Here is a 17,628-nt window from a genome sequence, read left to right as displayed (position 1 = left end):
GAGGAGGAGGAAACAGAAGAAAGACAATTCAATTAAGAAAGAGTAGAGGATAAAAAGAGGAAAGTACAGAGAAGAGTACATTATCAGACAAGAAAAGATGGCTTATGTGTTGGAGAATGTGCTGCTTGCTCAGGTCTACCTAATTTTCTTGATGTTGGCTGGCTGGTCCCATGTGCAACCTGTCCATGGAGGTAAGGGGACCTCTCTTGCTCTTGTGCCCAGATGACAGAGACAATGTTTGGGCATAGTGTCAGAAGTAGCGGGGTGGTGCATGGGGATATTTAGAACACTGGCGGGGAAACGGTAGATAAAGTTCCCTATATAAAAGGAATTAAGAAAAAGTTGCAAGTTGTAGTGGGTAATGTTGCATGTTAAGAGACCAATATATTTGAATGTGTCAGTTGTTAATGAGCTGAACTTTATTTAAAGGAATAGTTCTCTTTGAAATAATAATTTTTGTTGTTCCAAATCTGTATGACTTTAGTTCTTCCATGGAGAACAAAAGGAGATGTTAGGCAGAATAACAGTCATCATTCACTTTTACTGTATGAAAAAAGATTAAATGGAAGTGAACAGTAACTGAGACTAACATGTTGCGTAACATCTCCTTTGTGTTCCACAGAAGAAAGAAAGAAGTGCAAACAACGCCAAGGTCATGAGTTTGATTCTCAGGGAAAACACATACTGATAAAACATATACCTTGAATGCATTGTAAGTTGCTTTGGATAACAGCTTCTGCATAAATCTAAAATTTTAATGGAACATAGCTAAACATGTCTAATTTAATAAAAAAATAAAAAGTCATCCATTATTAAGCCTTTCCTTTGGTTTCTGTTATTATGTTTTCTTATGTTATTAAGGACCTGTTTTATGATTCACAATGGGTCATACATTGTATGGTGAAAACTAATAGGAAACTAGGGTGCTATAAACGTGTTGTTCACACGCACACACAAAACACCAACGCAAACAAATACATGCACACAAATGGATAAAGGCGGGGCGGACTGGAAGAGAAATTGGCCCTGGATTTTACATAGAAACTGGCCCAAAAGTTGTTGAGCGGGGGGGTGGGTTTGTCGTTGAGCGGGGGCGGGGGGTGTCACTGTCCTTTTCTGCATATCACGGCCTTTTCAGCCAGTTGCGGTCCGTTTGGCATAACGCAGCGGCCTGTTTCAGCTTATCACCGCCCGTTCAGCCTTTTTCACAGCCAGCCCACCGGGAAAAGTCCCGGTTCTCCCTATGGCCAGTCTGCCCCTGGATAACGCCATTTCCGTGAACTCTGCAATGATACCCAGTCCAGTATTCAAGGAAATGCACAGTGTTGGGTAAGTTACTCTAAAAAGTAATTAATTACTAACTAATAATTACATCTTCTATAGTGTAATTAGATTACTGTACTAATTACTCTGTCTGAAAAGTAATTGCTTTGCTTATTTTTAATTGCTTTCTAAAACCCTTATCAACCTCGACCAGATGAAAAATACAAGGATAGACATGAAACTGTTCTTTTAATTCTTTCAAATAAATTATATAAAATAAAATACATTATTCATGAACTGGCCAAAGAATTTAAGGGGGCAGCGTTAAATTAGAAAACATATATTTTAACATTAGACGTTAAATTTAGATTTTAAATTCACTATTGTTTTAAAAAGAATTGTTCTTTAATCTATACAGTATTTAATGCAATTACATCAGAAGTAACTGTTGTTAAATTACTGAAAAATTAAGAGTAATCCTTTTTCAATGAAAAAATAATTTAATTACAGTAATTAATTACTTAGTAATGCATTACACCCAACACTGGAAATGCATGAGTAGATGTTTATGAGTTGGATGATCATTTTGAGTGTGCAGATCCACTTGCCCATTATGAAAATACATGCTGTTTAAACATACTTGTTCCCGTCTCAGCAAACAGGAAGGTTTGTGATCAAGACACTGCTAGGTGTAATTTTAACAATGGAAAAGAGGAAACACTGAAACACTGAGAAACCTGCATGTTCTTTAGCGTGTAAAGCTTACTGATTGAATGAATATTGCAAAGGCTGTTTGTACCTATAATTTTTTTTGGTCACACCCTGATTTCAAACTAGAAAACCACAATCTGTTTGAAAAAGTTACGAAAACAATACACTCCATCTTCTTTTAGCTTCATGTTTCTAGTTTCATCTTCTTTATGATGACTAATGCAAAAAAGTTTTATTGAAAAAATACAATAAAACTGAATGCATTCTTTTAGTTTTTCTGATTAATAAAAAAATCACACTCTTCATTGAAAAAATTATCTGAATGTACTTTTTGTCAATTGGCCAACATTCTTCTGTTATTAACTGTATATTTTCTATTTTTTTTTAAAAGAATAATTATATAAATATCCAAAAATACAATAAAAAAAAAAAAAACATTTTGTTTTTATTCTTTTACTCATACTCATGTTGTTCTAATCCAGTATAGCTTTTTTCATCTGAGAAAGACAAGGATGAGGGATGAAAGGATCATGATTGTGACTGTCAAGTTCCAAAAGCACATAAAAGCTGTCCATATTGCACATGCGCTACATTTCAAGTCTTCTGAAGCCATACGATAGCATTGTGTGAGGAACAGATCCAATATGAGTGTCAATTCATTAAAAATCTTCCTGTTCACACATTTGAATATATTGCACTCACAAGAATATCTTGGTTTACATAAGTGCAACAAGCACACCTGACACCACATGATTAGAGAAAAAGGCACACAAACTTCATTGGTCCATGCACCATGCTAAATTACATTAATGAGCCAAATAAGTATTGTTACAGCAGCTAATTTAAATGTGTAAAAACGAACAAGATTTAAGAACGGGCCAGTCTTCCTTTGAAAACCACTGGTGTAGTCACACAAATTTAAATATTTCTGCATCCGAAGCTCAAATTAGATCTGAAAATTTGCATTAGAGAGTCGAAAACTCTATGTAGGAACTTTTTGTCAATTGGCCAACATTGTACTGTTATTTACTGTATATTTTTAATTTTTTTTTTGTAAAGAAAAATTATATATACAATACAATATTAATACAGAAATAAAAATAAAAAGTGATACTACTTGTTAGAGCAAAATATAGTACTTCAACCACACACACACACACACACACACACACACAAAACATTTACTCATACTCATGTCGTTCTAAACCAGTATAACTTTTTTCATCCCTGGAAGACAAGGATGAGGGATGAAAGGATCTTGATTGTGAATGTCAAGTTCCAAAAGCACATAAAAGCACCATAAAAGCCATCTATATCACACATGCGCTATATTTCAAGTCTTCTGAAGCCATACGATAGCATTGTGTGAGGAACAGACCCCGATATGAGTGAATAGAGAAAAAGGTGAAGAAGAAATTGCACACAAACTTCATTGGTCCATGTACCATTACAAATTACATTAACGAGCCAAACAAGTATTGTTACCATGGCTAATTTAAATGTGTAAAAGTGAGCGAGATTTGAGAACGGGGCAGTCTTCCTTTGAAAACCACTGGTGTAGTCACACAAATGTAAATATTTCTGTATCCGAAGCTCAAATCAGATCTGACAATTTGCATTTGCAGAGAGTCAGAACTCTATGTAGGAACTCTACTTGTTTTTAAGTTGAAGTTCTTTAAAAAGGTGGCGCTGATGTGCAACACGCTGAAAACAGTGAAAAGTGGCGCAAAGGTCAAAGTCGTCTGTCTAGCGCATGTTTCCACAAGAAAACAATTGAAAAGCTCTGCAGATGGATGCAAAAGCGCATTATGTGTGAATGGCCCCTAAGAGTCACCAGTCACAGGACCTAAACAATGGCATGTATTACTCTTCTTATGTCTCTCTCTGCAGGTTTGAGGGCAGAGGGACTGGCAGAGGGCACCACAGAAGTGATAAGTCACTCGCAAGGGCTGGTGGCACGGCTGGAGGGCCTTCTGTCGCTGGGAAATAACAGTGACATTTCCCTGCGTGTGGAAACAGTGGATGCAGATGAGGTCAAGGTGATTCAAGCCCACACGCTGATTCTGTCGCTGCAGAGCAGAGTGTTTGATGGGATGCTAAGAAAGCGTAATGGCAGCACACTAGTGCTGCGCGAGATGGCAGAATGCACTGCTGTGTTCGATAAATTTATCAGGTGAGTACAAGGTGAGGGGACTAGTTTACCAAATGAAAGAGGGACAACTGTATGGTGGGCTTTTTGTAAGATCACTGGGTTGACACTTCACATTTTAGTCTTTTTTTTTTTTACTTCTCATTTTAATATATTTTATGGTAGACCTTATGGTAGCACCAGCAGATTTTGTCTTGATAAATCTATAATGGCAACATTTAGTGTTAAAGAAATAGTTCTGCCAAAAATAAAAATTCGGTCATTATTTACTTACCCCAACATCATTCCAAATCCATAAGCTATGGACCTTATTCACAGTGACACAATTTTGTATTTTTAGCGGGAATGAAAACGAGGCTGTGAGTGTAAAGGATAGACTTATCATTTCTTAAATGGCACACACTGTAAAAAGCTGTATAAAGCTCCTTGATCCCATCTGATTTTCCACAACTCATGTAGTCTGGAGTTCTTTGTATACTGAATGTTCTTGGATTTTTTCAATGTTTTGTAAGCAAAAATCAAAGATGGTGCCGCTGTGAATAAGGGGATTTATTTTGTCTTTGAAAGACAAAAGGATACTTTTTGAAGAATCTCACACAGCTCTTTACTATAGTATACAACATTTCATAGTGACCTCAGCTTTTAAGCTCCAAAAAGGACTAAATAAATAAATAAAGATCCATAAAAGCTGTCCATATGTCTTGTGCACTATATTCCAAGTCATCTTAAGTCATTCTGTAGCTTTTTGTGAGGAACAGACTGAAATTTAGTTTGTTATTCACTGAAAATATTCCTCTGCACTGCAGAGAATGAGATTTCAAAGAGGGGAAGATTATCAGTGAATAATTATTTAATTTTCTTTATATTCCTCACAAAAAGCTATTATATGGCTTAAGAAGACTTTGAATATAGCGAATATGGCACACCAGCAAGTGGTGGCACACACTGTCCTTAAAGAATATTCAAAACGTTTTACTGAAAATTATATTAAAAAAATATCACAGCATACAGGTTTTGAACAACATGAGGGTAAGTAAATAATGACAGATTTTTTTATTTTTCAGTGAATTCCTTTAAGCAAAGCTTGAAACCTAAGAGTCTCCAGAATTATGTAAAAACAATGACCAATAGTGATCTGCTAATCGCACTCGTTGATTTTAAATATTTAGGTCAAGCCTAGAGTTGTGAGGCATCATACAGTAAGTTGCAAGCTGGGTCGGTGGGACCTAGCTGATACACTTTATAAAAACTTCAAAGCATTGTAAATTGTGCATATGAGGACAAATTTGCAGTGATGTACCATCCCAGCATGTGACTGCCTCAAACATGTTGGGACATGATGAGTTATAAGAACATTCCCATTTTACACTTGCCTAAGAAGTCTCCCTCTAAAGGCCACAACTGGAACTGCAACCTTCCTGTTATCAACTCAGACCAGCATAGGATAAGAAAGATCATGAAACAACAACAATGTAAAAATGAACTCTCTGCTCTTACGTAAGCCAGCTTTGTAATGAGAAGGACTATACAGGGTAATGTTACAATGGTGATGTGTGGCTAGCGTGAGAAGATGTTTTGGATACAAGAGCACAAACCGCCTACTCACTTATTGAGAATGAGCCAAATCTTTTCTTTTTTTTTTCTTTACAGCGACCCAAGGGATCAGACAACAAAGATACAATCAGCATTTTAAAGAAGGAAAATAAGGCAAATATATGTGGGAGAGAGAAAGAGACTGCATAGAACTACTGTACAATGGTACACACCACAAAAGCTCCCTCATTTCAGAAAGATGCATAATTATAAAAGTGATTAAGATTTTGAAAAAGAAAAAAGAACATTTAAGAATAAACTCCCTTCATTTAATTTAATGTGAGTTGAAATTTTAACTGAATTTGCCCCGCTCCACAGGATGTTGATTTGGAATGACAGGAAGAGGAATTTATATAAAATAATAATAATAATAATAATAATAATACTATTAATAATAATAATAATAATAATAATAATAAAACACAATTACACAACAGAGGAATTTGATTAGTCCAACACAAGTTTTGCAATAAAACATACAAATACTTACATTTTTGACAAATTATGCCTTTTAATTCCCTTTATTGCCTATTTATTCTCTAAACTACATTCAAACTGTCAAAACAATTAACAAAGCCAAAATGTTGTCGTCATTTTTATTTGTATAGTGCTTTTCACAACACACATCGTTTCAAAGCAGATTTACAGAAAATCATGCATTAACAAAAAATTAAACTGTAATATCTATAAAGTCTTAGAGTCATCATTGTATAGTTTGATTAAATATTATTGTAAATTGTGTATAAATATAAGTAAGTAAATAATAATTGTATTTAGAACCCCTGTGAGCAAGCTGAAGGAGACTGTGGCAAGGAACACAAAACTCCATAAGATGTTGTTTAATGGAGAAAAATAACTTTGGGAGAAACCAGGCTCACTGTGGGGGGCAGTTCCCCTCTGGCTAACCAGCATGAATATAATGCTAATATTAGTTATTTATGTGCAGTGCAAGTCATGGTTTAAAATTAGTAAACTAAGTGTTAAGGTCCAGAGCAGGGTTGGTCTGGGAAGAAAAATCGGCCCTGGATTTTACATAGAAACTGGCCCAAAAGGGTTTGTCGCTGTCCTTTTCTGCATATCGTGGCCCTCTTCAGCTAGTCGTGGCCCGTTCGGCATAACGTGGCGGCCCGTTTCACCTTATCGCCACACGTTCGGCCCTGTTTTGCTGTCGGCCCACCGGGAAAAGTCCCAGTTCTCCCTACGGCCAGTCCGCCCTTGGGCCAGTGTTTAAACAAAGATTTTGGATGAACTGTAACATTAATGTCTAATGTCTTTGAAGTTCAGCCTGGATTAACTGCAGACGTTCACATAGATACATAGATGCATAGCTTTGTTAGTTGGCCAGTGAAGGCTTTTGTTGGCAATTAATTGAAAGATGTATTCCATTTTAAGAGTGTAGTCCATCAATAGACCAAGGTGATGCAGGCAGAGATCAGTGAGGTGCATCGCAGTTCAACCAGCAGGTAATTTCAGTGAGGTCCATCCTAAGTCCAAGGTTCAGGCAGTGGCATATGAAATATCACATGTCTTATGGTTGGAGATGGCATCACTTCATCCCCTGAAGTCCATCGTAATAGACTGAGTGATGTCTGGCTGGCACTGGCTGCATTTAGTCATCATCACTCAGAGACACATAGCAGAGGAGTCCGACACCAAAGAGGAATGGAGGTGGAATCCCAAGGTTGAGACAGGGAAACAAATAGAATAATATTAATGTAGATGCCATTCAATTTTTTTGCAGAGTTATAGAGCATGATAAATGTTTCTGGTTCCAACAGACCTAACTAAAGCAGCCTAATTGTGAGTTGATGGATAAATTAGGTGTATGCCTGGCTAAATAGATGAGTCTTAAGTCTAGACTTAAACTGAATTGATTGAGTGTGTCTGCATCCCGAACAGTGTTAGGGAGACTATTCCATAGTTTATGAGCCAAATAGGAAAACCTATTTTCCCACCTCCTTTTGTGGATTTTGATATTCTAGGAACTATTAACAGGCCAGAATTTTGCAATCATAATGAATGCGAATATAGCGTGGTAGAATGTCACTTAAGTACTGTGGAGCTAGACCATTCAATGTTCTGTACGTAATTAACAAAATGTTTTAATTAATATGAAATTTAACAGTTAGACATTGTAACGATGATAAAATGGGGCTAATATGATCATATTTCTTGGTTCTAGTCAGCACAAAATGGCTGCTGCATTTTGAACCAATTGACGTTTATTTATTGAACTTGCAGGACATCCTCCCAGTAATGCATTAAAATAATCTAGAGAGCATGTCGTAATTTAGCAATATTTCTGAGGTGGAAGAATGCTGTTCTACAAACATTGGAAATTTGATTTCAAAGGACAGATTACAATCAAATATAACACCTAAGTTCTTCGCTGTAGAAGACGGTGTAACAGTACATCCATCGAGAGTCAAATTATATTTTAGAGGCTTATTTTTAGAGGGTTTTGGTCCAATAATTAGTACCTCTGTTTTGTCAGAATTGAGTAGAAGGAAATGTCTGGCCATCCAATCTTTGATTTCATTGATACACTCTGCTAATTTGGAGAATTGTGAAATTTTGTTGGGTTTCGAAGAAATATATAGTTGGCATAACAGTGGAAATTATTCCACGATTCCTGATAATATCTCCCAGGGGAAGCATATATAAGGAGAAAAGCAGAGGCCCCAAACTGATCCCTGTGGCACTCCATACTTAACTTTTGTTTGATTTGACAATTCCTCATGTAAACAGAAAACATGGTAGCGGTCTACTAAATAGGACCTTGCTAATGCAAGTCCACAAATGCCAACATAATTCTCAAGCCTATACGAGAGAATGTCGTAATCTATGGTGTTGAAGGCAGCACTAAGATCTAAAAGCACTAGAAGAGAAATGCAGCCGCGATCAGATGATAAGAGCAAGTAATTTGTAACTCTTATAAGTGCAGTCTCTGTACTGTGATGGGGCCTAAATCCTGACTGAAATTGTTCATATATACTATTTCTCTGTAGAAATGAACATAGTTTAGAGGACACTACCATTTCTAGTATTTTCTACATAAACGGGAGATTTGAAATCGGTCTATAATTAGCCAATTTTCCAGGATCAAGCTGTGGCTTCTTAATAAGTGGTTTGATAACTGCCATTTTAAAGTTTCTTGAGACATGTCCTAAGGATAGCGAGGAGTTAATGGTATTAAGAAGAGGTTCTGAGGGCGCCTGGTAGCTCAGCGAGTAAAGACGCTGACTACTACCCCTGGAGTCGCGAGTTCAAATCCAGGGCATGCTGAGTGACTCCAGCCAGGTCTCCTAAGCAACCAAATTGGCCTGGTTGCTAGGGAGGGTAGAGTCACATAGGGTAACCTCCTTGTGGTCACTATAATGTGGTTCTCGCTCTTGGTGGGGTGCATGATGAGTTATGCGTGGATGCCGCAGAGAATAGCGTAAAGCCTCCACACGTGCTAGGTCTCCGCGGTAACAAGCCACGTGATAAGATGCGCGGATTGAATGTCTCAGACATGGAGGCAACTGAGATTCGTCCTCCGCCACCTGGATTGAGGCGAGTCACTACGCCACCATAGAGCGCATTGGGAATTGGGCATTCCAAATTGGGGAGAAAAAAAAAGAAAGAAGAGGTTCTGAGATTTCAGAGAAAATGTAATTTATTAAAATTAAAATTTCTAGTTCTAATTCAATAGTCTATTGAAATATACTATATATAGATTAAATACAAATGTTTATCATTTGCATTTTAAACATTAAACAAATGAATGGTGGCCAGAACTTTAAAGCTCCAAAAAAGCACATAAAGGCATTATAAAATTAATCCATATGACTCTAGTGGTTAGATCTATGTCTTTAGAAGCATTATGATTGGTGTGGGTGAGAAATACATCAATATTTAAGTCCTTTTTTATTATAAATCTCCTTCTTTAAACAGCCCAGAGCAATTGGTGGTGATATAGACAACGAATGTGAATTGCCAAAAACACAAAAGAAGAAGAATGTGTAAGTGGAGATTAATAGAAAAAAGGACTTTAAAATGTATCTGTTTCTCACCCATACCTATTATATAGCTTCTGAAGACATGGATTTAACCACTGTCATATGGTTTACTTTTATGCTGCCTTTTGGAGCTTCAATGTTCTGACCACCATTCACTTGCATTGTGTGAGGACCAACAGAGGTGAGATATTCTTCCAAAAAATGTTTTTGTGTTAAGCAGAAGAAAGAAAGTCATACACATCTGGGATGACCTGAGGGTGAATAAATGATTAGAACATTTTCATATTTTGGGTAAACTATTCCTTTAAGTAATTCACAATTTTTTGACACTTACTGCAGTTATATACATTTCTTTGAATTTTATTTAATTTTAATTCGACTTACAATTCTGCAACTGGTTTGCTACCTCATTTCAAATGCAGAAATTAAACTGGAATGTCAAGGCATTCTCAATTCAACTCTGCATAGTACACAACTGTACAAGATGCATTGTAGAATAATGAAGCCATTGCTTTTCTCTTCTATAGATATCTGTATTGTGGTGAGCTATCCCTGCAGTTGGACCAGGCAACACCACTCCACAAACTGGCTACCAAGTACGGCATATCCAGTCTCCAACAAGGACTAACCCAGTACATGAGCCACAACCTGGCCAGCGATTTTCTGGGTGGTCATGTGGTGAGTTGGTACCAGTATGCGACGACGGTTGAAGACACCTTGCTGAGAGACAACTGCCTTCAGTTTTTGTCATGGAATCTGTCGTCTGTACTTCAGAGTGCCGAATGGCCATCTGTTAGTGTGGAACTACTAATGACCCTGTTGCAGCGCTCTGACCTTGTGCTGAAGAATGAGCTGGAGCTGTTTGAGGCTCTTGAAATCTGGCTCACCCAGAATGACCCGGATAGCCTGACAGCAGAGAACGCCCTTCGCCTAGTACGCTACGCCATGATCCCTCCACGCGATCTCTTTCGCCTCCAACGGAATTCGCCGATCATGACACGCTACCATGAATCAGTACGTGATCTACTCTACATGTCATACCAGTTCCACTCGGCATCACCCCTTCAGCTAGCCAAGTTCTTCGATATGAACTGCAGCCTATTCGTACCACGCAACTACCTCTCGCCCATGTGGGGGTCTCAATGGATCATTAGCAACCCAGCACGGGATGACCGCAGCACCAGTTTCCAGACACATCTGGGTCCAAGTGGTTTTGACTCAAGTAAATGGGTGACGTGGAATGCCCTGTTCTCACCCCGTTGGCTCCCTCTCAGCATGAGGCCCTTGTACACAGAGCAGGGTGCCATGCAAACTCCACGGCCCGATGGAGGAAGTGCTGTTGGCCACCCTCGTATTATCATAACGCCTACTACTTCCAGTGCAGATTTTGCAGGTGTGAGCTTCCAAAAGACTGTACTTGTCTCGACAAAGCAGCAGGGCAAACTCGTGGTGCGATATGTATTCAGCTTCCACCAAAGCACAGAGGAGGTGGGCGACTTCCTGGCTGATGGGGACCTGCTGCATCGCACATCTGAGCACCTGGTGGATGGATCGCTGTACTTGCACATCATTGTAAAGCCTATCTACCAGACTCTTATAGCAACCAAGCAATAATGTAAGACACAAGTTAATAGGAAGACACACAAAGCATGATTTTAGAAGGTCTGTGCATGGAAGAAAGGTCTAATGAAAGCTCAGCTTAGGTCTAATGTGAATAAGGGTACTAAAAAGCCATTTCCACTTTCCTTACAATGCGAGTTAAAGGCTAGGGTTTACTCTAGAAAGTGTAAAAAAAAAAAAAAAAAAATGAAACACACAAGTAAGGTTTATGGCAGTGGTTCTCAACTGGTGTTGCTTAAGGACCCCTATTTTTACATTCATCCAGTGCATGAGCCAAGTGGTGACCCAAAACTGTACCAAAAGTTATCATTTTCCAAAAGAAAACCCATACAGAAATCTGATAATTGGCCATATATACAGTATATGAACACATGCACGCACACAGTGTTGGGTGTAATGCATTACTAAGTAACAAATTTTTCATTGAAAAAAGTAAAGGATTACTCTTAATTTTTCAGTAATTTAATTACAGTTACTTCTGATGTAATTGTGTTAAATACAGTATAGACTATAGAACAATTCTATATAAAACAATAGTGAATTTAAAAATGTCTGATGTTAAAATGTATGTTTTTTAATTTCAAGCTGCCCCCTTAAATTCTTTGGCCAGTTCATTAATAATTTATTTGATTTTATATGATTTATTTGAAAGAAGTAAAAGAACAGTTTCACATCTATCCTTGTATTTTTCATCTGACTGAGGATGATAAGGGTTTTAGAAAGTAAATAGTAATAAGTAATGCAATTACTTTTCAGACAGAGTGATTAGTACAATAATCGAATTACACTGTAGAAGATGTCATTAGTAGTTAGTAATTAATTACTTTTTTAGAGTAACTTACCCAACACTGCACGCACACACACATAGCATATATACAGTAAATATTCTAATTCCACCTAGTATTTGGGAAAATATGTAACACTGTATATGAAAACTGACATTTCTGTACCATTTTAAAATACATGTTCTATATACTGTATGTACAAATATGTGACTTTTTATATCAGTGGAAAACATAAATAATCATATACTGTATTTGATACATGCGTTTTACAGATATTGCATTGCATACATTTATATTATATATTTAATTTCTGTATATGGGAACAAAAATATGCTTAAAATTAAACTTAAAATGAAAATTACTAATATATTTATAATAGTAATGCATAAATATTCATATTACTTGGTCATATTTTGTTTTACCTTGCATTGTTTTGTTCATGATTTTCGAGGATGAGGGCATGCCATGAAACATGTTTCTCAAAATTATTTACCAACTGACAGCGGAATTTGCACCAAAATACCTCCGAGTTTGATTGGACCCGCAGCCTTAATCAACAGTAAAACATATGGGGTGCATTTTCTCCAAATTTTTTAAAGGTCTATTTATATTACTATCTTAACTATACACAATTATATAGTTAGCTGTCTTTTATTATTTGCATTAAGCATTAATTTTCCCTTACTGTTTGCAACCCTACCAGAACAGACATGTGGGACATGACACGACAAAAACAGACATTTTTGGGTTGAGATCCACCAGCTGAGAACCACTAGCTACTGGCATACATGTACTAAATTAATATAGGCTTTGACATACACTTTGCCTCCCAGACATAACTCATATCACAGTTGTTTTTTCTTCTTGAAACCACAAGCCCTTTCCTTTTTAGGGAAACCAAACCATGCACGTAAGTATCATGGCCACATCCTCTGTCAAACTGGACTTATAGTTTAAAGAGAGTCTAAGTGCACAGAATCTAAATAAGCGTGTAGTAATCAGCATATTATACATTGTAAATAGTCGCATTATGACTTCTTAGTTCACTATAGGAAAAAAGAAAGAAACACACATACAAGACCACAATAACAACATTGTTCTGAACATTTAAGATTTAAATGTGCTATATTTAAAGAGATAGTTCACCCAAAATGACAATTCTGTCATCGTTTAAAATACATATTAGGAAATGTTAGGCAGAATGTTAGCCTAAGTCACTGTTCACTTTCACGGCATGTTTTTTTTTCCATTAAATGAAAGTGAATGGTGACTGAGGCTATCATTCTACCTAACATCTTTTGTATTCCACAGAAGACAGAAAGCCACATGGGTTTGGATCAATATGAAGGTATGAGTAAATAATGAATGAGCTTTCATTTTGAGGCGAGCTATCCCTTTAAAGTGTTTCTAGGTGCTACTGTAAATATAATGAGAAATATCACACCTCATATTTGTAATGGCCTGAAATGTCACACAGAAGTGTAGGTTTTTAATGATTTAGAAAAATATGTTGGGCTATATTAATTAGACTATAATAGCTACACAATTAATAATCTATATAATCATATTCTTGTGTCCATACTAATATATATATATATATATATATATATATATATATATATACACACACACACACACACACTACCGGTCAAAAGTTTTGAAACACTTATTCTTTATTATACATTTTTTTTTTTTTTTTCACATTTTAGAATAATAGTAAAGTCATTAAAACTATGGAATAACATAAATGGAACTATAGGAATTATGTTGTGACTAAACAAAATCCAAAATAAATCAAAACTGTGTTATAATTTAGCATCTTCAAAGTAGTCACCCTTTGCCTAGAATTTGCAGACATGTACTCTTGACATTTTCTCAACCAACTTCTTGAGGTATCACCCTGGGATGCTTTTTAAACAGTATTGAAGGAGTTCCCATCTATGTTGGGCACTTATTGGCTGCTTTTCTTTATTATTTGGGCCAAGTCATCAATTTCAAAAACTTTTTATTAAATTTTAGTTTTATAATGAAATAAATTAATATGGTGGCACAATTATATTTTTGTCTACAAAACTAATTTCAAACATTTAAGCATACGCCTTCAGATCAAAAGATTTTTAAGATCATGAGAAACATTTCGGTCAAGTGTTTCAAAATTTTTGACCGGTAGTGTATGTATGTATATATATATATATATATATATATATATATATATATATATATATACATACATATATATTAGATCACAGCTCTTTGCATGTTGGAACAGATCATGTATGTTTAGCATTCACTCTCCTGTATAACAAGCCACACAATAAAATGCACAATGTCTACTATAAGTTTGAGTCCATCATTGATCATTGAGGGTAAAAGAGAAAGACTTAAAATAATAGTGTTCATTATTTCTTAAGTTTTCAAATCTAAGTTTTATTATTATTATTATTTTAAAGATTATTAAATTAAATCTAATGGAAATCTGTTATGAAATAGAAATGTATAAATGTTTTATATATATATATAAAAATGTCAATTATGTGCAAACGTATGCCCATGTTGCAACAGGTACATACGTAGAGCACAGGCACAGAAATGTGTAGGCCTCCTCCTCCTTTACCCGGCGCATACCAATTACGTGGAAACTACCACTCCCATGATCCCCCGCTTCGTCAGGCAGGAAGAACGTGTGTTAGCAGGGGCTCTTACTGATCCAAGTTAGGAGCTCTCAGCTGCTAGCCTTGGCCCATCATGTAAGTGCCTGCCGAGGTTTCTTTGCAGAGCGCTTGCAGAATTTACCCCGTTTTCGTCGCTTTTTGCGAGGCGTGCAATTGCAATTTCAGCTTTTGCACGGAGAAGAGCGCATCCGACGCCCAAGGGTTCCGAGTGCATGAGGATCGGAGCTTGTATTTTGCACCATTGTTGCAAAGCAAGCCCGCTTGAAGCCTCACTGCGAGGACTAGATGGAGGGAGGGAGCGACAAGGAAGGCAAAGTCTTTTGTGCTTCCCCTTCCCCCAACAACCCGAAAGGGGAGATGTCCGTGCCAAAAGCAGGTAAGTACTTTTTTATTGAACCGATCCGTGCAAAACCTCGGAAATGCAGCCAGCGTTGCATGCATGGCTTGCAAAGTGCACGGCTGCAGCTTTGTCGTGGCCAGTGCATGTTAAAAGTTTGATAGCTGGCGAGGGTCACTTGCATTTCCTGTTTTAATGATCTGCCCTTTTGCAGAGTTTCTGGATACTCCCCTTATAAGACACGCGCATAGGCGCTATTTGCATTCTAGTTATGCCAGGATTATTAAAAGATACGCCTTCTTTTTCCGTGTTGAGGAACTGCCAAGTGATTGTGCAATGGCAACGTTGTCCGCACCCTACTTATTAACGCGCACGAGGCGATTTTATTTTTTTTTTCGAAAAAATGTTCGACGTGATGTCATGCTGGTTTCGGTTGCGCTCTGGAGATTGAAATTCGAACTTCTGGCGATGTTGCATGCGAGGTGCATTAAGATAATACAAGTTTCTATACAAGTTCAGCTCAATTAACAAAAACAATTTCGACTCGTCCCTCGTTTATTAAAAAAAAAAAGAGGTTCTCAAAAATCTGGTTTGTACAGTAAGGCACTTACAATGGAAGTAAATGGGGCCAATCCCTAAACATAAAATACTGACTGTTTTAAAATTAAAGACACAAAATGTAAAGATGATGAGTGTTAATTTGATTTTGGTGTGATAAAATTGCTTACTAACTTTACCTGTGTAACTTTGTTGTCATGACAACGTGATGCCGATAAACCCTGTATTCTGGTAAGCGCTGTAACTAGCAAATTCCTGATTTCGTCACCCTACAATCATGTTAACACGTACAATGTTTAGGTCTTGTGGCTATACTTTTGAAAAGGTGTGTATTTTAATGTTTACAGACTGGCCCCATTCACTTCCATTGTAAGTGACCTTTTTTGCATTTTTTAAAATAAATGATGGAAGAGTTTAAATATGTTTTGTGGTAATCAACATTATGCCACTAATGCTATCGATTGAGCCTAACATGTATTTAACACGAAACATTTCTTAAATGGCATAAAACTTTGCCCGACGGTCGTGTCTGCAGGTGCAGTGGGGAAATGGGGACCTGACAGCCTGGTTACATGCCATGATTAGCAGATAGAGCAGGAGAGTGACGCTGAACTTCAGACATTTATTTATTAGTTGCCTGTTCTTGTTGTCCCCATCCATTGGTGTAATGGAAAATCATTTGGACGCTCTGTCATGCAAGCTTTGTTCCAGCAGTAATGCATAGGTAGAGGTTGCAAAAATAAAGAGCTAAATATAGTTTTGTTGCGAGCGGCTGCTCTTGCAAACAGTTCAAGGAAGAGGATTCAAATGTGCTTTTAAACCTCAAGTCTCCATGCAATGATGCAGGAAATTTTAAGATGCAAAAGACAGCTGTTTTACTTTTAAAGGAGCAATTAAAAGCAATGGTGGAATTACACTCCATAGAGCCTTTGTAACATATCTAATGTCCCTGCTTGTTCATGGAAGTACAGTATAGAACCTGTGTGTGAGGTTTCTCACATCTTGGGCCAAATTGACGCACATGCAAGAGCCCAAATCAATGCAATGGACAGCAGCTGCTATTATTTGCTTCTGCAACACTGTGGGCCATTCCGATCCACGTGGTGACCACAGCCACATCTTCAGTGTCATGTGGCTTATTGCAATGCAAGAGAGTTTAAATTCTCAGAATAGAACACTCATGGATCATATACACTGATCAGCCACAACATTAAAACCACTGACAGGTGAAGTGAATAACAATTATCTTGTTTCAAGGGCACCTGTCAAGGGGTGGGATATATTAGGCAGCAAATGAACAGTCATTTCTTGAATTTCATGTGTTGGAAGCCAGAAAAATGGACAAGCATAAGGATCTGAGCGACTTTGACAAGGGCCAAATTGTGATGGCTAGATGACCGGGTCAGTCCAAAACGGCAAGTCTTGTGGGGTGTTCCCAGTATGCAGTGGTTAGTACCTACCAAAAGTGGTCCAAGAAAGGACAACCGGTGAACCGGCAACAGGGTCATGGGCGCCCAAGGCTCATTGATGCATGTGGGGTGCGAAAGCTAGCCCGTCTGGTCCGATGCCACAGAAAAGCTACTGTAGCACAAATTGCAGAAAATTGCATAATAGAAAGGTGTCAGAACACACAGTGCATCACAGCTTGCTGCGTATGGGGCTGTGTAGCCACAGACCGGTCAGAGTGCGCATGCTAAACCCTGTTCACCACCGAAAGCACCTACAATGGGCACGTGAGCATCAGAACTGGACCATGGAGCAATGGAAGAAGGTGGCCTGGTCTGAATCATGTTTTCTTTTAGATCATGTGGATGGCTGGGTGCGTGTGCGTTGTTTACCTGGGGAAGAGATGGCAGCAGGATGCACTATGGGAAGAAGGCAGGCTGGCGGGGGCAGTGTGATTCACTGGGCAATGTTCTGCTGGGAAACCTTGGGTCCT

General features: G+C 37.6%; 2 protein-coding genes across 2 annotated transcripts in view; both read left to right on the top strand.

Moving 5' to 3' along the window:
- On the top strand, window positions 1-14,556 carry btbd17a (BTB (POZ) domain containing 17a). Its single transcript, XM_051674150.1, has 3 exons — window positions 1-191; window positions 3,865-4,147; window positions 10,245-14,556. Exons 1-3 carry the CDS (start codon window positions 98-100, stop codon window positions 11,329-11,331), a joined length of 1,464 nt encoding a protein of 487 aa, XP_051530110.1. The 5' UTR covers window positions 1-97; the 3' UTR covers window positions 11,332-14,556.
- Window positions 14,557-14,797: 241 nt separating this feature from the next.
- map2k6 (mitogen-activated protein kinase kinase 6) overlaps window positions 14,798-17,628 on the top strand; it is a 40,114-nt gene continuing 37,283 nt past the window's right edge. Inside the window, exon 1 of the mRNA XM_051674166.1 lies at window positions 14,798-15,170. Coding sequence (XP_051530126.1) covers window positions 15,080-15,170 — 91 coding nt within the window. The 5' untranslated portion in view covers window positions 14,798-15,079. The remainder of the gene's footprint in view (window positions 15,171-17,628) is intronic.

The sequence above is a fragment of the Myxocyprinus asiaticus genome, chromosome 36 (genome assembly GCF_019703515.2).
Source record: "Myxocyprinus asiaticus isolate MX2 ecotype Aquarium Trade chromosome 36, UBuf_Myxa_2, whole genome shotgun sequence".
NCBI classification, from domain to species: Eukaryota; Metazoa; Chordata; class Actinopteri; order Cypriniformes; family Catostomidae; genus Myxocyprinus; species Myxocyprinus asiaticus.
The sequence above is the reverse complement of the archived record's forward strand: the minus strand, read 5'-3'. Positions and strand labels throughout refer to the sequence as shown.